The 22,372-nt window shown below is 48.1% G+C and overlaps 1 protein-coding gene across 2 annotated transcripts in view; it reads right to left on the reverse strand.

Annotated features, from left to right (window-relative positions):
* Positions 1-22,372, reverse strand: part of LOC132832120 (solute carrier family 22 member 23) — a 131,730-nt gene that overhangs the window by 89,401 nt on the left and 19,957 nt on the right. For both annotated transcript variants that reach the window (XM_060849846.1, XM_060849845.1), the window contains exons 2-3: positions 2,552-2,655; positions 2,054-2,208 (exon numbers count right to left, since the gene is read on the reverse strand). In XM_060849846.1, coding sequence (XP_060705829.1) covers positions 2,054-2,174 — 121 coding nt within the window. In that variant the 5' untranslated portion in view covers positions 2,175-2,208; positions 2,552-2,655. The remainder of the gene's footprint in view (positions 1-2,053; positions 2,209-2,551; positions 2,656-22,372) is intronic.

Here is a 22,372-nt window from a genome sequence, read left to right on the forward strand (position 1 = left end):
GGAGGCAACTCCACAAATATCCCCATCCTCAATGGAGGAGGAGCCCAGCACATTAGAGCAAAAGACAAGGCTAAAGCGTGTGCAGCAATCGTCAGCCAGAAGTGCCAAGTGGATGATCCATCTCGGCCTCCTCCAGTGGTGCCCTGCATTAGATACCAGTCTTCAGCCAATTCCAATCACTCCATTTGATATCAAGAAACGGTTGGAGGCACTAGATACTGCAAAGGCTATGGGCCCTGACAACTTTCCAACAATAGTACTGAAGACTTATGCTCCAGAAATTCCCGCTCCCCTCGACAAGCTGTTTCAATGTAGTTACAACACTGGCATCTACCTGCCCATGGAACATTACCTAGCCATGTCCCGTACAAAAAAATCAGGACAAACCCAACCCGGTCAATGGCCACTCTCGATCATGAGTAAAGTGATAGAAGGTGTCAACCTACAGCACGTGGACTGCAGCGGTTCGAGACACCAGCTCAGTACAATCTTCTCAAGGGCAATTAGGGACAGACAATAAACGCTGACCAGCCAGTAACAGCAAGAGCCCATAAATGAATTAACAAATAAAATTGAGAATGCTAGAACGCATTTGTCAAAGGTTGGTTTGTTCAACAATTTTGGTAGAGTTTTTTTTCTGTGCTGAAGTGGCCAAACAGTTAGAAGAAACACAAAGCGAATGCAGATGCTGTGCGCATACATTTCCAGAAGGTGTCATAGAGTCATACAGCTGCACAGCATGACAACAGATCCTTCGGTTCAACTCGCTCATATCGACCAGATACCCCATTTGCCAGCACTTGGCCCATATCCCTCTAAACCCTTCCTATTCATCCAGATGCCTTTTAAATGTTGTAATGGTGCCAGCCTCCATCATTTCCAATGGCAACTCATTCCATACAAGCACCATACTCTGTGTGAAACAGCTGCCCCTTAGGTGCCTTATAAATCTTTCCCCTCTCCCTTTAAACCTATGCCCTCCAGTTCTCAATTCCCCCCAACCCTGGGGAAAGGTCCTTTGCTATTCACTCTATCCGTGCCCCTCATGATTTTATAAACTTCTATTAAAAAGTCACCCCTCAGCCTCCAACATCCCTGGGAAAAATAATTCCAGCCTATTCAGCCTCTCCCAGAACTCAAGCCCTCCAACCCTGGCAAAATCCATGTAAATCCCTTTTGAACCCTCGCATGTTTCACAACATCCTTCCTGTAGCAGAGAGATCAGAAGTGACTACGGTATTACAAAACTGGCCTAACCAATTGTCCTGTACAGCCACAATGTGACCGCCCAATCCCTATAGTCAATACTCCTCTCTAAGGCATTGGAAAAAGAGGGAACAGAACTACAGAAGACCGTTGACCTACAAGAAACAAACAACTTAATTTTAAAGTCATGGGGCAGGAAGGAGTCAAATTCTGAGCCACCTACACATTCAGGAACAGAAGCTAGGAGGTTGCTTTGGTTTTCAAACAGCCAGGCCTCCCCCACACACTGTGCCAACATCTTGACCTAAAGCCCAGCTTACACATTAGGTGGCAGCAGGCTGACCAGAGACCTACAGTAACTGGATTACTGTTAGGGCCAGATGTCTGGTCGGAGGTGTCTCCTCTTGGTCCACAAGGGAAAAATAAAATTGAAAATGTCACACGTCAGCCTCTTCTGGTCTTCGTTTAACAGACAAATTGAATGAGGCACCAAGAAACTTTGTAAACATTTGCATGTGTTTCATTATAAATCTACAGTTCAACACCAACCCACCTTGCCCTTCTGAAAAAGAACCCAACTCAAATCCAGAGTCCAATGAGCATCTCTGACTCAAATCAATTCTGGGGCTGGCTCACTCAAAAAAGAACCTGCATTTCGAACACTGAACAGGAGTGGCCTGGCAAGAGAAATCTCACTGCTCCCCAAATCTGGTTAAAGTAGCAAATTCAATTAATGTTGTGGACCATCACATGGGGGTGGGGGTTATATTGAAAAAGGTTCCTGAATCTACAGACTGAGACATTTCTATCCGCAGCATAGTTTCTTTATCAAAAAAGTGCTACTCACGTGTTACATAGAGTGTGAGAAATATCCCTGCCAGGCAGAATCCCTCGAAAAACCTTAGTGTGCTGAACATAGTCACATTCACAGAAAGAGCTACTGTTAAGCCAAAGACCAATACGAACATGACCGAGAGGACCAGCACCAGCTGACGGCCGATCCTGAGAATTAAAAGGGAATCAGATAATTAAAAGAAAGCCTATCAGCAGCAATATTAAAGATTCTGGTCTCTATTATAAATGAACACTTGAATAAAACCCAACAGTGAGGCACATTCACCAAAAACAAGCTCAATCTATAGTTGGCCTCACCCAAATATTTGGACCTCAGATTTTACATCCATCAAAATGATGGATAGAATGATTTACATGAGAGAAAACAAAGCAACCTCAAGAGCCCACTTAAATGAGGAATGCATTCTCTAATTCTACTCTAAGTGTGCAACTGTCCCAAACGTAATTGGCATTCCCCCCATTTAAGACAAACAGCAAGTGTTGAACTTACCAATCTGCTAAGCTTCCAGTCACCAAATAACCAATAATCAATCCAACCAGTAATGAAAACTTGGCAATATGGACTTTCCATGAAGAATTGCAAATCAGGTTCCACTGAAGAGGATAAAGAAATATTAACAGACTTAGAATTTTGCAAATAGTAAACAGCTTCAAAAAAATTAGTACTGATTGATGGCACAATCTTTGCCTGAGATTGGCTTATGCTAATTCCCTGTCCTTTCGCCATACAACGTTGTAAATGTTATGAGTACAGCTTCCACTTGTAACCTTGGCATTTCTCTTCTACAGAGTTCCACTTACGAGGCTAGCACTCTACTCCAGGAGTGAATCGCTTTGCTCCAGTATGCTCTTTTTGAGAGATAGTGAGAAAGGCAATCAGGTTTATTGCTTTGCTTGCAAAGCAAGGCTTTTCTCATCCTGATCCGTATGGTCTCAAATTTCCAGTAATGCAAAAATGCCTATAATCCTCCAACTCTTTAAGGGATATAACTTAATCAATTTTACTCTGAATAACATAAGCAAAACCAGAAAGTCCTTTCTGAATATCACAGTTAACAATTCAGCAGAGGAACAGAGTAAGGGCATCTGACTCCAAAAGCAGGAACTCCAGACATCTTTAAAGAGTCAAAGTTAAGTTGCTGGGATGCCCATTGTTGAGATTAATTGTGTACTCAATGTATCTCTTGGGGATTTGTACTTATTTTAAATGCAACTCATTTGGTATTCTTGTTCACAATATCGACACTTTTCATTACAAGCACAACCCACTATTTATGGGGCTACTTAAAATATATAACGATAGCAGGTACTTACAAAAATGCACAAAAGGACAGTTAAGAGCACAAACTCCAGAAAAAAGGTACCATTAGCATAGTTATTTCAACATGGAATACATTATCAAAAGTTCAGATCTTCTCAAAACAGTGTGCAACTGTAACATTTTGAATATTCACAGCCAGTTGATGGAGCAAAACTAGAATATCACGGGAAAGAAAGTATCTTTGATACTTTCTTTCTCTTGCACTTATTAGATCAAATGCAAGAATACCAAATTTCAAATATCACAACAATTTACACGACTGGACAATAAAAGTGCGGATTTATTGAAAAGCCTAGGCACTGGCATGGAGAACCAGAAAATGAGGACTCCCTGGCTCTTGGATAACTCAACCAGATACAAGCCTTGAACATGTTCCTTGCAAAGAATGTGAATGAATGCATGTCACTTGTAGCAAAAGTAAATGAACCACATTACAAATTGACTAATAATCTCAGACTCATCATCAATGTGGCTATTGGCACAATCTGGATTAGGCAGCACATGCTGCCCAATCTCAATCACATCTAACAACAAACATTTGGTTTTGAGCTTTACACGTGATTACCAAGTGGTTCATTTCCACCTGCTAAAAATGATGTGCTCTCATAGTCGGACATCGGCTCTCTGCAAACAAGTAGAATTAGTTGGGAGCCTCACATCCTCTATTTGTTGAGCTAGACTCATCAACCACACAGCATGCTTGAAATTTGGCATTCTTGTATGTGTCCTGATGACAGCAAGTCAAAAAGCATCAGCAACTTTGAACACTATTCTGGTATCACTGATCCAGATGCCTCTTCAATGTCGTAACTGTACCATATAAATAGGAAGGGTTTAGAGGGATATGGGCCAAATGCTGGCCAATGGGACGAGAGTGATTTAGGATATCTGGTTGGCATGAGGGAATTGGACCGAATGGTCTGTTTCCATGCTGTACAGCTCTGACTCGATGTCTCACAGTGACACTGAAAACCCAAAAAAACCCAAAGACAGTTTTCGATAGGAAGAACCCTGAACAATCTATTTCAACGCTTCTTTTATCCAATTACCTGGGAGGGGAAACAGGGAAGACTAAACCACAATTCCCTACATTTAATCAATATGAACCTTCTATAAGCTGACACAACTGTGTGCCATCCTCAGTCTGTATACAGCTTGGAAGATGAGTATGTGATGATCAGTGATATAAAATCACAATGAAAGAAAAGGAATGGTTTGCAAGAGGGTATAATTTTGCATGACATTATTACACTGCTGCTGTTGGGAGTAGCAAATTCACTGCTCTCCGAATGAAGAGCACAGTTAGGAGCACACCCAAAAGATAAATAATGGGTTTCCCTACCTTTGACTGAAAACAAGAATCCTACGTATCTGTTACAATTTAGCTCTTAACTATGTTGAGATCTGTACTTCCAGAATTAACCAGCACAAGACCAACGTAAAAATAGTTATAACTCAACAGCACAAAATGCTTAAAAAACGTACAAAAACTCCTCGCAAAAACTGAAGTAATTTTAGATGTCTCAAGCAGTATAATGTTGTTGAGCCATAATCTAGATTTATGAGCTTTCCCTATTTAAGCTTGATTTGGAGATGCTGGTGTTGGACTGGGGTGTACAATGTTAAAAATCACTCAACACCAGGTTATAGTCCAACTGGTTTAATTGGGAGCACTAGCTTTCGGAGCTCTGCTCCTTCATCAGGTGGTTGTGGGCTAGCTCCGAAGGCTAGTGCTTCCAATTAAACCTGTTGAACTATAACCTGGTGTTGTGTGATTTTTAACTCTTTAAGTTTGGTTGTGTGAAGGTGGGGTTACTTTATCTGAAGAAGCATTTTACAATTAGATTACATTTAGACAGTCAACAGGTAGTGTCAGAAGTCAACTGAGAAGCACGCATGCAAATGAAAATTCCTTGAGTGAAACAATGAGCTCAAAGTACAATTGGTATGTATTCGCAAGGGGATAGAAGGACATTAATCCAAGTCAATAAAATCAATTATTCTCTCTATCAAAATCAACATATGCCCAGACAGAAGTACAGAGGACTCTCAAATGTATGAGATTTGCTGCAATTCAGGTAGCAACAAACCACAGAGTTTGCCCACAGAGTTGATGCTGCCAATCTGTGGACTCCCAGGCTGGTACGGTGGGCAATGATACCTCAAAATGCTGATATACAACTACGACAGCAGTTCTTCTTTTTCTGGTGATCTTGTTAGCTTGCCCTCCAACAGCATTGATGGTGCAGTTGTAAAATAGATTGTACCTTACTGAGCTCCCTGACATCTCCCTGAGTACAGAGACACGATGTTAAGCCTGACCTGAAAGAAGCCTACCATGCAACCTGGATTCCCAGATGGACTCCAGTTCTGTTGGAATGGGAATAAGCCCAGTGGCACCAAATGCATGGCAATTTCCATGCTAAAGCACCTGAACTCCTTCCTGACGATGACAATTTTTCAGAATTGGCTGCTCGGGAATTACATAAGAACACAAGAACTAGGAGTAGGCCATCTGGCCCTTCAGTAGTGAGGTGCTAGAAAAGCACAGCAGGTCAGGCAACATCAGAGGAGCAGGAGAATCGACGTTATGGGCAAAAGCCCTTCATCAGGAATGAGGTACTGATCTCCAGCATCTGCAGTTCTCACTTACTCCCATCTGCCCCAATGAGCCTGCTCCGCCATTCAATAAGATCATGGCTGATCTGTTTATGGACTCTGCTCCATTTACTGTCCTCTCACTGTAACCCTTAATTCCTTTATTGTTCAAAAAAACTCAATCTTAGCTTTAGTAACATTTACCGAATTCATTGGGCAGGGAATTCCATAGGTTCACAATCTTCTGGGTGAAATTCCTCCTTAATTCAGTCCTAAATCTGCTCCCCCTAATCTTGAAGCTATGCCCTCTTGTTTTAGTTTCATCTGCCAGTGGAAACATCTCTCTATGTCTACCTTATCTATTCCCTTCATTATGAGCAGCAGAAATACAGCAAAGCACCAACTTGCTCAACTTTAAGAAAGGCTCAGTATAGCGCCAAACAGGCCCAGAGAGAGAGAGAGAGGATGGAAACCTTTTCTTTACCGTACCATTTACACTTGGTTTCTCAGATAGTTTCATATTCCTACTTCCCACCCCCCAAGTCAAACGCATTCTAAAAGCAAATTGTAAAAATTTTCTTTCCAGCTGTACATCACAAATATTGTCAGTGCATTAAAGAAACATCTGGATGACTTAAAATAGCCTATTTCATGCAATCTTGCTCCCTTATTTACATGATCAACCACCTGATATTTGCTTGAACTACAGATTAATTATAGATCTCTTGCATGGGCTTGAACATTCAAACAGTGGAATAGTTCCTCCACTCATATCATCCAGAGAGTCAATGTAGAGACAAAGATTAGTCCCTGGCTTACACATCTGTACAAAGTACAAGGTAGAATATCAAGAGACAAATTAATAGCAGAATAACGAGAGACGCACAGGATGGTCTGCCTTCTAATCCATATCATAACATTTCAAGTTGCCTTTGCTCCTTTTCTCAACAACCCCAACATCTCAGAAAAAATTCTGCAACGTCACAACTGAGTGAGAATTCTGAGGGGGCTGTCAGTAACCAATGTCAGCTTCGGCTCAGAAATATCATTCACCTCTGAATCAGCTGGTCACCAGTTCGAACCCCACTTGAGCATATAATCAAGGTCAATATCTCAATGCAACACTGACAGCGAATCACATTGTCAAAGGCTCTGTGCTGTCTTTTAGCAGGGGGGGTTAAACTGAGCATGCTCAGATGATCATTAAAACAGCCTGAAATTTTCTGAGTGTGTGTTTATTTCACTCAATTGCTCATCTACCTTCCTTTCAAAGTCATTGATCATCCCTTGTTTCTGTCACTCCCAAATGTAGCAAGTGTCAGGTCATTACATTAAGAAAATCCTTTTGCACCACCACATAACATCGTCTCAAAACTTGAAATCTGGGTCTTTGAGACCACCCCTTTCCCCAAACTAGGAGGAACATACCTGAAGGTAACTCGTTCCTTGACTCATTCCTGCCTGACCCCTATTTTTCAGTAATTTATAGTTTGCCCAATGTTGATTTGCACAAATTGGAGTAACATATTCACCAGAAAAAAAAGCAGTGACTACACTCGAATAAAAAAGTGGCCCACTTAACACCTCAAAGTACATTATGATCAAAGTGTGAAACAAATAAAAGCTCTAATTCCAAAACTGTAATCCATCTCCAAACCTTGCGGGCTGCGAGTTAGGAGTTAGGAATAAGGGATCTTGATGGGCTTGGATACCTCGGCCACCCAAGTGTCCATGCTGCATGGGACTGTTTCTACAGTCAGGCACCCCTGGTATCAAACGGCATTTGTAAAGGGAGTTGTGTGCAAATTGCATATTTCTTGCATTTAACTTACAAAATGTAGAAAATCATGCAATATAGGCTTATAAACTGGTGAGCACATGCAGCATCTCAAGCACCTGGTATATAAAAATTGATCTATGACACTTTACACTCTGTGAAACAGTCGAACCACTAAATGACAGGGGATCTCGGAGTTACATACTTATTTCGATGTAGAAAATCCTGACAGTTAGCTTTGTTGGATTTAACATTCAAGACATCAGAACAGAAATCTTCGTGCATAAAGTTAACAGACGTCAAGGCAGGGTAAGAGACAGTAACACTGATATTGAAGAATCTGAGCTGGTGCAAGCAATTAAAGTTCTTCTACCAATGTCAGGAACTCATTATAATTGCTCCATTTCTTGCTCAGCAGCAGACAGCACGAACCAGTGCAAGAAAGCTGCTGCCAAGGAACGATCCACAGCAATTTGGAGAAAGGAAGGGGATGCAGATGAACCAAAAGCGCAGCCCACAGAATGGGCTGGGAGAGTGGAGGATGAAGGAGTAAGTGTAAGAGGAACAGAGAGGCCGCACGCTCCCCATCAGTGCTGAGAAAGCCTCTTGGTTTGTGAATCAAGCAGCTCTTACCTCAAATCCTTGGAAACAAGTGAGCAGCAGTAAACGTTAAACTGTGTTCCCCATTGCGAAAGGCCCAGTTAAATTAGCAAATAAAGCACTCCATATTTAAATTGAGCATCTCTTCCTCATCTTCGAGACAGGAAATAAGGGGCTTTTCAGCCTATACACCTGTAATCCGATAATGCCTGTGCTTCAGCAGCAAGATCTAGGAGGCAATTTCATCATAAAACTTCATCACAGCCAAGCCTGACCCCACCTTGACCTCACATCCGTGGGGCAATCCAGTCTTGTGGGAGGAACTGAGTAGACACCCTGACTCAATCTTCCCCCATTGCAACGCAGGGACATGAAGGATGACTGCAGCAGGCTATTAGGATCAACACACACAACTGACTGGGAACTGAACCTGAGAACCACTGTGCCACGTTATGCCAGGTAGCAGATCGTCTTGAGAGCACAGTCAAGTTACAATAATGAAATTTTCCCCTACTTGGTTTTAGTGCAAACACCATAAAGGTACATATCCCTTCCTACAATCATTAACACAGCCCTTTGGTTCAGGGCCATTTTTACCATTTATTCCACTTGCTCCTCATCCATCACCCCCACATTTTCAAGCTCATGAGAGACCTATCACTATTTTTCAGCCTCTTTCTGTCTCATATCAGACTCAAAAACGTTAACTCTGGTCTCTGCACAGATGCTTCTGGGCCAGCTGAATTCCTCCAGCAGTTTATTTTTTATTATCAGCCTCAGTAATGCACTGCTTTTATTTATTATATTGAAAAACCTACATACCTAATTGCTTTTGTGACCAGCAAATCTTATTGGAATGTAAAATATGCGGGCAGACAAGCATTCCATAAATCTTCCATTCTCTGAATATTTAGCAGTAAAAATAATCCATCAGGAAGTGAAATTGTACCTTAGCACCTCCTTAGATTAGATTACTTAGTGTGGAAACAGGCCCTTCGGCCCAACAAGTCCACACACCGACCCGCCGAAGCGCAACCCACCCATACCCCTATATTTACCCCTTACCTAACACTACGGGCAATTTAGCATGGCCAATTCACCTGACCCGCACATCTTTGGACTGTGGGAGGAAATCGGAGCACCCGGAGGAAACCCACACAGACACGGGGAGAATGTGCAAACTCCACACAGTCAGTCGCCTGAGTCGGGAATTGAACTGGGTCTCAGGCGCTGTGAGACAGCAGTGCTAACCACTGTGCCACCGTGCCGCCCACTTACTTTACCTTAAAAGAAATGCAGCAAAGAGTGTACTCCATGACACTTCTCACTGAGCTTCTGATCGAAAGGTTTTACCCAGAACACATTAGTTTTTCTTTACAAATGCTGAAAGGGGTACTTTATGGTTTCAACACTTTTTTTTAAATTCCCCTCTACACAGTATTCTTGAGCTGCTAGGTTTCAGTTCTGACGGTGGAACCTGACTGAGTGACCGCATCTTGCACTGTCACAGGATTGTTGAGCCAGGAGACAGCTATTGGGCCCACTGTATCAGTGTCAACCAATTGAAAGAGACTACAATTAGTCTCATTACTCTGCACACCTTTTCCTTTCCAATGCACATCCATTTCTCTTCTCAGTATCTTAGCTGGAAGCTCCAAAGATTTCTGTGCAACCCACTGCACATACCACTTGTGGAATCCCAGCAAATGAAGTTCTGCACAAATTGGCAAAACATAACTTCATATCCTATGACAATTTCTAGATGGAAAAGTTAAACAACTTTACTTTCAGTAATTACAAAGTCATAGAGATGTATAGCATGGAAACAGACCCTTTGGTCCAACACATCCATACTGACCAGATATCCCAAACTAATCTAGTCCCAATTGGCTGCACTTGGCCCATATCCCTCTAAACCCTTCCTATTCATATACTCATCCAGATGCCTTTAATTTGAATTACTTTGCACTGACATAAAATAAAACAAAAAGATTCCACTTTGTTAACATAACTTTCAGGAAAAAGGCTGATTTCCAGTTTGAGATTGTTGATGGACCTTCTTGACAAAGATAGAATCTTTGTTCTTAAAAGGCTCGTTTAGATGTTAAAACAGCAATGCTGCATGATACAAGGTTTTCGTTAGATCACAGTGGAATACTGTGAACCATCCTAACCCCCTTATCTAAAAAGCGGGATATACTGGCACAGGTTTGCTGGGTTGGTCCCAGATATGGAGTGACTGTCTTCTGAGGAGAGGTAGAGTAGGTGGGTATTGTGCTCATTAGCACTTAGAAGGGGAGGGGATTGTATTAAAACATATAAGCTTCATCGGGGATTGGACAGGGTAGATAAGGAGTTGTAGAAGAATCTAATCCTTGTGGAGGAGCCTAGAAACTGATTGCATCATTTCAGAGTAAGGGAGTACCTATTCAAAACAGGTACAAGGAGCATGTCACTTCTCCCAAAGGGTAATGAATCTGTGGAATTCATTACCATGGAGGACTGTATAGGATGAGACATTAAGTATATTCAAGGCTGACACAGACATACTTTTAACTGGAATAAAGAATTACAGGGATACGGCAAGAAAGTGGAGTTGAGGTTTAGCAGATCAGCCATGATCTGACTGACTGACTGATGGATAGACTCAATGGGCTGAATGGCCTCCTTCTGCTCCTTTGTTATGGTCGAGGATAAAATAGCAGCTATTGTTAAGTTTCAAAGGGAGTTGACACAGATACAAATAGGTTCTCTGAGAAGGTGCATATTTTTTAAAATTAAGAATTAAATCGGGTTTAAAAGACTCACTTAAACTGGAACAGTTTGCTTAAAACGCAGTTTAAAAAAAAGATTGTAAAGGAGCAGTCAGCAATAGACAGCTCCTTTGAACTCCTTTCAAAGATTCTTTTAGTCAGCAAATGGTCTCCAATGTTTTATTTTATCTCGAAGGAAATATTAGACTGCATCGTTCTATCAAGAAGCAACAACATTGCTATGAGCAACCCCAACAGAGGGCCCAATCTGCTGCTGCTCGCTCATTCTGAACATGTCAAGAGAAAGAATCTCCATAACAAAAGCCTTTTTGACATTACTCTCACAAAGGGCAGGGAGTTCAGATAATTATAAAGCATCACAGCTCATTGGTCAGCCTGCTTTAACTTGATGGAACAAACTTTGAAAAAGGGTAAATTAATTAACCATTAGTAGGCAGGCCCTAAATCTTTCATGAAAATGCCTTGTATTGGCAGGTATTATTTAGAAGATGGACAAATAATATGGTGGCTTTCATACTATTCAGATTCTAGAAGAGTCTTTCATCTTTTAAGGGAAAGTAACACAGCAAGAACACTAAGTTCCTGTTGTTTCAGCAAGGTAAATGGTTGTCATCTTTGCCTTAAGGAGCAGGGCTCCCTGTGTCATCTGATAACAGAAATTGTGATTGAAACATGCCAGCGATGACAGAACAATTCTATAATTATTGTTGGTGCATCAAATTAATCTGACGTCATTAACTCAAGAGGAAAGGTCCATGTGGGAATACAGCAAAAGCCTTTTCAAAACAACAGTCCTTCATTCCCCATATAGTTGTGCCTATAGTGACTCTGCCTCTACGATGCACAGAGACTTGCTAACCCAACACCCAAATTCTACTCATTGCTCCAATCCTTTTTCACTCCAAGGCAGAAAGTGAGGGCTGCAGATGCTGGAGATCAGAGCTGAAAATGTGTTGCTGGAAAAGCGCAGCAGGTCAGGCAGCATCCAAAGAGCAGGAGAATCGACATTTTGGGCACAAATCCTTCTTCAGGATTCTTGAAGAAGGGCTCATGCCCGAAACATCCCCTGCTCCTTGGATGCTGCCTGACCTGCTGCGCTTTTACAGCAACACATTTTCAGCTCATTCCATGGCATAACATTTCAGAAATTCTCTTTATGGTTTACAAATAATCTAAGCCATTAACCCACATGATTCAAAATCATGAGGACATAGGGTGATTGCTTAAAGAAAATACTTTGGATGTAATATTTTAGTCAAATGTCAAATCTTGGCTTCCAAGTAACTGGATTTGGATATAAACACAAGTGGAATGGCAATCAAACAAAAATTAAAATATGGAGTAAAGATACATGTGAAATTTAAAAGGGACATATAAACAAAATGATTATAAAATCCAATCCATTCACTAACAGCTTTTGGGGAAAGGAATCCATCTCCTTATCCCATTCTGACTATAGGTGACTCCAGTCACAGAAAACATGGTAAACTCAATGTGCTCTATGCAACTACGAATGAGCACTAAATATACTGCCTCACCAGTTTCAGGCGTATCCAAGAGCAATTATTTTTAAAACTGCCTGGATCAGGAATTATCAGGCAAGGCACGTGCTTTATCAAAAAGGTTTGTATTATAAACTCCAGCTCTGAGAAACATCAATTAACACCATCTCTCACTCATGCTGATGTCAGTTCTGTGTGATCTGATGTTACCTTGACAGAACGAATGCACGATAATCCAAGTACATTTAATAAAATCAAAAACACTAGGTTGCTTACTCTTTCTGGTTTTGTTTACCTCCTTAAAAAGTAAAAAGAGGGGTTATGCAAATCTAGTGAAAAATTACATTCTTTGGAGAGGATGGCTACAGTATGCATTACTCCTAGTCAGATGGACCATTCATGTTGTTAAGCTGTAGGTTTTGTCCCAGAGCTTCAATAGTTACTACAGCAGGTCCAAGTTATATTGCTGACTCCGCAACACTCGCAACAGAGGAGGAGCATCAATCCCCAATGCAAATCTGCTGCAGTTTCCCCACTGAGTTGGTCAGGTGAATACTTAATGAAAACAGGTAAAACTCCACGTTCAAACCCCAATCACACTGAATTAGTTAGGCCAGGCTAATTGTCTTCAGTACCACGGTTGAGTAGAAGCAAGTTAGCATTCTGGCTCTCATTTGGTAACTACCAACGCAGACGTGGATGAGGTCAAGGCCAGGTTTGGCTGTAACAGACCCTGTGGTGGACAAGTCTGCAGCTAAACCGGGCTCTAGTACCTAGCCGAGCAGAGAGAAAATTCCCCTAGAACCAATTTACTTTGGTTACATCAATAAAAGCAACACTGGACCCCATTGTAAATATTAACATGAGGCACAACTAAACTATTTAAAACCTGAGCACTGGGATCCATTCCAAATTATTACAGACATGTATACTCTTTATAGTAACCTGCTCAGACATGTTACAAGACACCTTGGGGACAGGTGGGGCTTCAACCTGACTCAAAAAAGGTAAGGACACTACCATCATGCTACACGACATGACATTAAACTGCACCCACCCAATCCAGCTAGGATAAGGAATGCTCAGCACAAAGCATAAATTGGGTTGATCTTGTAGACATTTAAGCAGTTTATTGGTTGTTGGGTCCATTGGGTGTTGAAATTGGAACAAATGTAAATTGGCTGAGTCAGAGAATATACAATATGCCAATCAGTAAAAGCATCATCCCAATAGCATTTAGTCAAAATCTGCTAAACCTGTGGAAATAAAGGGTTCCAGGGAGCTGCGCACAATGTGCTCTGAAACTTATTAAAAATTTAGTTAACAATGAACTCCACCACAGGGAGTGGAATGCTTCACCTCCCCCCTCCAACTCCAATTTGATTCATTATCCTCTCCGTTAATGGTTTCCATTGCTCTTAATGGGCTTTACATGCAAGTTATTCAATTGGAAACATGGGCGATTTACTAAAGGCAGTTAATAGATGGAAAAAATACTACGGGTGATTTAGTGATGGGAAAAATACATGATGTGTAAGAGCACTTCTGGATATTAAAACAGAAATTACAGTGACCTCTCAAAGTTATGAAGTCCAGTTTAACATTAGCTTCTCAAGATATGTTCCCTTCCCCAAGATCTGACCTCCCTGGTTTGGCTTCAGTTTGCTGCATTGTGAAGCCTGAAGCAGAAGAACTGCACATCAATAGATGAAAAACCAACCTTTCCTATCACTCAACATCCATTCTCACAGATAGGGGCTTAAACACTTGTTAAAATGATATATATTCCATCGTCTATAGCATTGCGTCATGACATGACCAGCTCCTTCACCAAGAAACATTATGAATGGGAGGACAGGGAGTTAAAAAACTTATTTTTTTTCCCTGGGCTGGGGGAGTCCAGAACTGGAGGACATAGGTTTAGGGTGATGGGGAAAGATACAATTGGGACCTAAAGGGCACTGTTTTCACAGAAGGTGATGTTGCATGGAATAAGCTGCCAGAGGATTTGGTGGAGGCTGGTATAACAACAACATTTAAAAGGCATCTGGATGGATATAGGATTAGGAAGGGTTTGGAGGGATATGGCCCAAGTGCTGGCAAATGGGACTAGATGAGGTTAGGATGTTTGGTCAGCATGGAGAAGTTGGACCGAAGGGTCGGTTTCTGTGCTGTACATCCCTATGACTCTATGAACCTATTATCTCAAGAGCACAGCACAATGGTTTTTACTTGCGTTGATTGTGGGTAAGAAATTGGCTGAGAGACAGAAGCAAGAGAGCAGTGGTAGACCTAAAGGAAGTTTGTTAATGGAATTTGTCAGGTATCAGTCAATCATGGAAACCTGCATTTTCTGATATACTGTATATTAATGGGACATGCTTTGGCGCATAGGACAGAATTTCAAGGTTTATGGATGATACAAGTCTTGGAAGAAAAATATAGTCCGGAATTTCAGATGGACATGAACAAGTTGGTGGAATAAGCAGACATGGGAAAGATTTAGTTCGATGTGGAGAAGTGTGAAATGATCCATTTTGGTAGGAAGCATATGAAGAGACAATACAAACAAGAGCAAAATTCAAAAGTGGGTGCAAGGACAAAGTGATTTGGGCATGTACATACATAAATCATCAAAACTGGCAAGGTAAGCCGAGAGAACAGTTAATAAAGCAAGTTGTATCCTAGACTTGATTAACAGGGATGTAGAATAGAAGAACAAGGGTGTCCAGTTGAACTTATGAATTTATAAAGACACTAATTCCGCCTCACCTTGGAGCAACGTGACCAGTTCTGAGCACCAGAACTGGAACAAGTAAAGTATTGGAGTGAGCGCAGAAAGGATTCACAAAACATAGTTCCAGGAAAGAGGAACTTAAACTATGAAGGTATGTTGCACGTTAGGATGGATTACACAGATATCACTGGCAGGAGATCTGATACAGGTAATCAAGGTCATAAGGGATTCAGACAGTGACAAGCTGTTCCCATTTGTAAAATAATTGAGAACGAGCTGCCAAGGATTTAGTGTGCTTGGCGAAAGAAGCAGAATAGAAGGGAGGAGTTAACGTTTTTGGTAAGCAAGTGATTAAAGGCTGGAATGTGCTGTCCCATAATATGAGGGAGGCAGGTTCAACTGAGGCATTCAAAAGGGAATTAGATTGTTGTCTGAAAGGGAAGATAGTGTAAAAAGACAGGGGTGAGGGGACAATAGATTGGGGCTCAGTAAGTCACAGATGGGGAGAGACAGCACAACTGCCATTGGTTAAATGGCGGCCTTCTGGGCTCTAACTATTTGGTGGTCAGAGTAGATATTTCCTAATCAAGACATCTGAAGAAACTCAGCTAGTGTTTCAAATCCCATGAGTTTCCCTCTCTAAGCTGGTCTTTCTCTCAGATTTCCAGCATGCAGTTCCTGTGTTTTTATAGATAAATAAACAGAGGTATCATTCCATACCTGGAACATGAACCCTGGCCTCCTGGCTCAGAGATATAAACACAACCAGGAGATTTAGGGTGAGAGGGGAAAGATGTACCACACAGAGGATGGTACGTGTACAGAATGAGCTGCCAGAGGATGTGCTGGAGGCTGGTACAATTGCAACATTTAAGAGACATTTGAATGTATATATGAATAGGAAGGGTTTGGAGGGACATGGGCTGGGTGCTGGCAGGTGGGACAAGATTGGGTTGGGATATCAGGTCGGCATGGACTGGTTGGACCGAAGGGTCTGTTTACATGCTGTACAGCTCTATGACTTGTTCATTCTGTACATACTGGGGAGGTGTCACTGAGCGAACTGGAGTACAAGTGAAGAAATGGACAAGACATTCCAAAAAGAGAGGAGGGCGGATGTTTTGGCCAGCTATCCAAACGTATTGGGGGTGGGGAAATGGTTATCATCCCTGACGAAGTCCCTACCCCTGGTGCTGAAAGTCTAGGGGTTCGAATCCCATTGGCACCCCTCCCAGAGTTTCATCCAGGCATGTTAATGACAAGGAAAATAAACGAAAAAAAAATTAGCAATGTCTCCCACCACCACACACACTCCCCCGACCCAAACACACACCCCCGACCCAAACTCTCCCCCCATCCCACACACCCTCCCGAGCCATACTCTCCCCCACCCAGCCACACACCCCCCGACCCACACTCATCCCCCGTCCCACACACCCTCCCGAGCCAAACTCACCCCCCATCCCACACACCCTCCCGAGCCAAACTCTCCCCCACCCACCCCCCGACCCACACATCCCCCCGACCCAAACTCACACCCAAACTCATCCCCCGTCCCACACATCCCCCCCGACCCAAACTCACACCCAAACTCACACCCCGTCCCACACATCCCCCCCGACCCAAACTCATCCCTCGTCCCACACTCACCCCCCGACCCAAACTCATCCCTCGTCCCACACTCACCCCCCGACCCACACTCACCCCCCGACCCACACTCACCCCCCGACCCACACTCACACCCCCACACACCCCCCGACGCAGACACATCCCCCCGACCCAAACACACCCCCCATCCCACACACCCCACCAGATCCAAACTCACCCCTCATCCCACACACCCCCCGACCCAAACTCACCCCCATCCCACACACCCCCCCGACCCAAACTCTCACCCCTCATCCCACACACCCCACCCGACCCAAACTCTCCCCCCCCATCCCACACACCCCACCCGACCCAAACTCTCCCCCCCAATCCCACACACCCCACCCGACCCAAACTCTCCCCCCCATCCCACACACCCCACCCGACCCAAACTCTCCCCCCAATCCCACACACCCCGCCCCGACCCAAACTCACCCCCATCCCACACCCCGCGACCCAAACTCAACCCCATCCCATACACACCCCCCGACCCAAACTCACCCCCATCCCACACACACCCCTCATCCCACACACACCCCCCCCGACCCAAACTCACCCCTCATCCCACACACACCCCCCCGACCCAAACACAACCCCATCCCACACACCCCCCCGACCCAAACTCAACCCCATCCCACACACACCCCCGACCCAAACTCAACCCCATCCCACACCCCCCCTACCCAAACTCACCCCCCCGACCCAAACACAACCCCCCCGACCCAAACACAACCCCCCCGACCCAAACACAACCCCCCCCGACCCAAACACAACCCCCATCCCACACACCCCCCGACCCAAACTCACCCCCCATCCGACTCACCCCCCCGACCCAAACTCACCCCCATCCCACTCACCCCCCCCAAGACCCAAACTCACCCCCCGACCCAAACTCACCCCCCATCCCACACACCCCCCCAGACCCAAACTCACCCCCATCTCACACACCACCCCGACCCCACCTCACCCCCCATCCCACACACACCCCCGACCCAAACTCACCCCCCATCCGACTCACCCCCCCGATCCCACACACCCCCCCGACCCAAACTCACCCCCATCCCACTCACCCCCCCAAGACCCAAACTCTCCCCCCCGACCCAAACTCAACCCCATCCCACACACCCCCCCGACCCAAACTCTCCCCCGCGACCCAAACTCAACCCCATCCCACACACCCCCCCGACCCAAACTCAACCCCATCCCACACCCCCCCTACCCAAACTCACCCCCCCGACCCAAACACACCCCCCATCCCACACACCCCCCTGACCCAAACTCACCCCCCCGACCCAAACTCACCCCCCCGACCCAAACTCAACCCCATCCCACACACCCCCCCCGACCCAAACTCACCCCCCCGACACAAACTCAACCCCATCCCACACCCCCCGACCCAAACTCAACCCCATCCCACACCCCCCCTACCCAAACTCAACCCCCCCGACCCAAACACAACCCCCATCCCACACACCCCCCTGACCCAAACTCACCCCCCCCGACCCAAACCCTCACCCCTTCCCACACACCCCCCCGACCCAAACTCACCCCCCCGACCCCACACACCCCCATCCCACTCATCACCCCCAGACCCAAACTCACCCCCCGACCCAAACTCACCCCCCATCCCACACACCCCTCCCGACCCAAACACACACCCCCATCCCACACACCCCCCCGAGCCAAACACACCCCCCCGAGCCAAACACACCCCCCCGAGCCAAACACACCCCCACCCAGCCACACACCCCCCGTCCCACACTCATCCCCCGTCCCACACACCCTCCCGAGCCAAACTCACCCCCCATTCCACACACCCTCCCGAGCCAAACTCTCCCCCACCCACCCACACACCCCCGACCCACACATCCCCCCGACCCACACATCCCCCCGACCCACACATCCCCCCGACCCACACATCCCCCCGACCCACACATCCCCCCGACCCAAACTCACACCCAAACTCATCCCTCGTCCCACACATCCCCCCGACCCAAACTCACACCCACACACTCACCCCCCGACCCACACTCACACCCCCACAGACCCCCCGACGCAGACACATCCCCCCGACCCAAACTCACGACCCATCCCACACACACCCCTGACCCAAACACACCCCCCATCCCACACACCCCAACAGATCCAAACTCACCCCTCATCCCACACACCCCCCCGACCCAAATCACCCCCCCGACCCAAACTCACCCCTCATCCCACACACCCCACCCGACCCAAACTCTCCCCCCCCATCCCACACACCCCCCGCGACCCAAACTCTCCCCCCCCATCCCACACACCCCCCCGCGACCCAAACTCTCCCCCCCATCCCACACACCCCCCGCAACCCAAACTCTCCCCCCCCATCCCACACACCCCCCGCGACCCAAACTCTCCCCCCCCATCCCACACACCCCCCGCGACCCAAACTCTCCCCCCCATCCCACACACCCCCCCGACCCAAACTCAACCCCATCCCACACACCCCCCCCCCACCCAAACTCAACCCCATCCCACACCCCCCGACCCAAACTCAACCCCATCCCACACCCCCCCTACCCAAACTCACCCCCCGACCCCAAACACAACCCCCCTGACCCAAACACAACCCCCATCCCCCACACACCCCCCTGACCCAAACTCACCCCCCCGACCCCACACACCCCCCCCCCACCCAAACCCTCCCCCCTTCCCACACACCCCGCCGACCCAAACGCACCCCCATCCCACTCACACCCCCAGACCCAAACTCACCCCCCCGACCCAAACACAACCCCCCTGACCCAAACACAACCCCCCTGACCCAAACACCCCGCCGACCCAAACTCACCCCCCCGACCCCACACACCCCCCGACCCAAACCCTCCCCCCTTCCCACACACCCCCCCACCCAAACTCACCCCCCATCCGACTCACCCCCCCAGACCCAAACTCACCCCCCCAGACCCAAACTCACCCCCATCTCACACACCACCCCCCCCACCCCTCACCCCCCATCCCACACACCCCACTGACCCAAACTCTCCCCCCCATTCCACACACATCCCCCCGACCCACGCACACCCCCCCCCGGCCCACGCACACCCCCCCCCCCCCCGGCCCCGCACACCCCCCCCCCCCGGCCCACGCACACCCCCCCCCGGCCCAAACTCAACCCCATCCCACACACCCCCCCCCGACCCAAATTCAACCCCATCCCACACCCCCCCCGACCCAAACTCAACCCCATCCCACACCCCCCCGACCCAAACTCAACCCCATCCCACACCCCCCCCCGACCCAAACTCAACCCCCCGACCCAAACCCTCCCCCCTTCCCACACACCCCCCGACCCAAACCCTCCCCCCTTCCCACACACCCCCCCGACCCAAACCCTCCCCCCTTCCCCCACACACCCCCCCCGACCCAAACCCTCCCCCCTTCCCACACACCCCCTCGACCCAAACCCTCCCCCCTTCCCACACACCCCCTCGACCCAAACCCTCCCCCCTTCCCACACACCCCCTCGACCCAAACTCACCCCCCCATCCCACACACCCCCCCCGACCCAAACTCACCCCCCATCCACACACCCCCCCCGACCCAAACTCACCCCCCTTCCCACACACCCCCCCGACCCAAACTCACCCCCCTTCCCACACACACCCCCCCGACCCAAACTCACCCCCCTTCCCACACACCCCCCCGACCCAAACTCACCCCCCTTCCCACACACCCCCCCGACCCAAACTCACCCCCTTCCCACACACACCCCCCCGAACCAAACTCACCCCCCATCCCACACACCCACCCACCCAAACTCACCCCCCATCCCACACACCCCCCCCCACCCAAACTCACCCCCTCGACCCAAACTCACCCCCCTTCCCACACACCCCCCCGACCCAAACCCTCCCCCCTTCCCACACACCCCCTCGACCCAAACTCACCCCCCATCCCACACACCCCCCCCGACCCAAACTCACCCCCCCATCCCACACACCCCCCAGACCCAAACTCACCCCCCATCCCACACACCCCCCAGACCCAAACTCACCCCCTCGACCCAAATTCACCCCCCATCCCACACACGCCCCCAGACCCAAACTCTGCCCCCGACCCAAACTCACCCCCCCCCGACCCAAACTCACCCCCCCCATCCGGCACACACTCCCCCGACCCAAACTCTCCCCATCCCACACACACTCCCCCGACCCAAACTCTCCCCATCCCACACACACTCCCCCCCGACCCAAACTCTCCCCCCCCATCCCACACACCCCCCTGACCCAAACTCACCCCCCATCCGACTCACCCCCCCGACCCCACACACCCCCCCATCCCACTCACCCCCCCCAGACCCAAACTCACCCCCCGACCCAAACTCACCCCCCCATCCCACACACCCCCCCCACCCAAACTCTCCCCCCCCATCCGGCACACACTCCCCCGACCCAAACTCTCCCCATCCCACACACACTCCCCCACCCAAACTCTCCCCCCATCCCACACACCCTCCCGAGCCAAACTCTCCCCCCCATCCCACACACCCTCCCGAGCCAAACTCTCCCCCCCATCCCACACACCCTCCCGAGCCATACTCTCCCCCACCCAGCCACACCCCCCCCCGACCCACACTCATCCCCCGTCCCACACACCCTCCTGAGCCAAACTCACCCCACATCCCACACACCCTCCCGAGCCAAACTCTCCCCCACCCACCCACACACCCCCCGACCCACACATCCCCCCGACCCAAACTCACACCCAAACTCATCCCCCGTCCCACACATCCCCCCCGACCCAAACTCTCACCCAAACTCACACCCCGTCCCACACATCCCCCCCGACCCAAACTCACACCCACACTCACCCCCCGACCCACACTCACCCCCCCACACACCCCCCGACGCAGACACATCTCCCCGACCCAAACACACCCCCCCATCTCACACACCCCACCAGATCCAAACTCACCCCTCATCCCACACACCCCCCCGACCCAAACTCACCCCCCCAGATCCAAACTCACCCCCATCCCACTCACCCCCCCGACCCAAACTCACCCCCGACCCCACCTCACCCCTCATCCCACACACCCCTCGACCCAAACTCAACCCCATCCCACACACCCCCCAGACCCAAACTCACCCCCCGACCCAAACTCTCCCCCCCATCCCACACACACTCCCTCCCCCCCATCCCACACACACTCCCTCCCCCCCATCCCACACACACTCCCTCCCCACCATCCCACACACACTCCCTCCCCACCATCCCACACACACTCCCTCCCCCCCCCATCCCACACACACTCCCCCCCCCATCCCACACACACTCCCCCCCCCCATCCCACACACACTCCCCCCCCCATCC

The sequence above is a fragment of the Hemiscyllium ocellatum genome, chromosome 34 (assembly GCF_020745735.1).
Source record: "Hemiscyllium ocellatum isolate sHemOce1 chromosome 34, sHemOce1.pat.X.cur, whole genome shotgun sequence".
Classification (NCBI taxonomy): Eukaryota; Metazoa; Chordata; class Chondrichthyes; order Orectolobiformes; family Hemiscylliidae; genus Hemiscyllium; species Hemiscyllium ocellatum.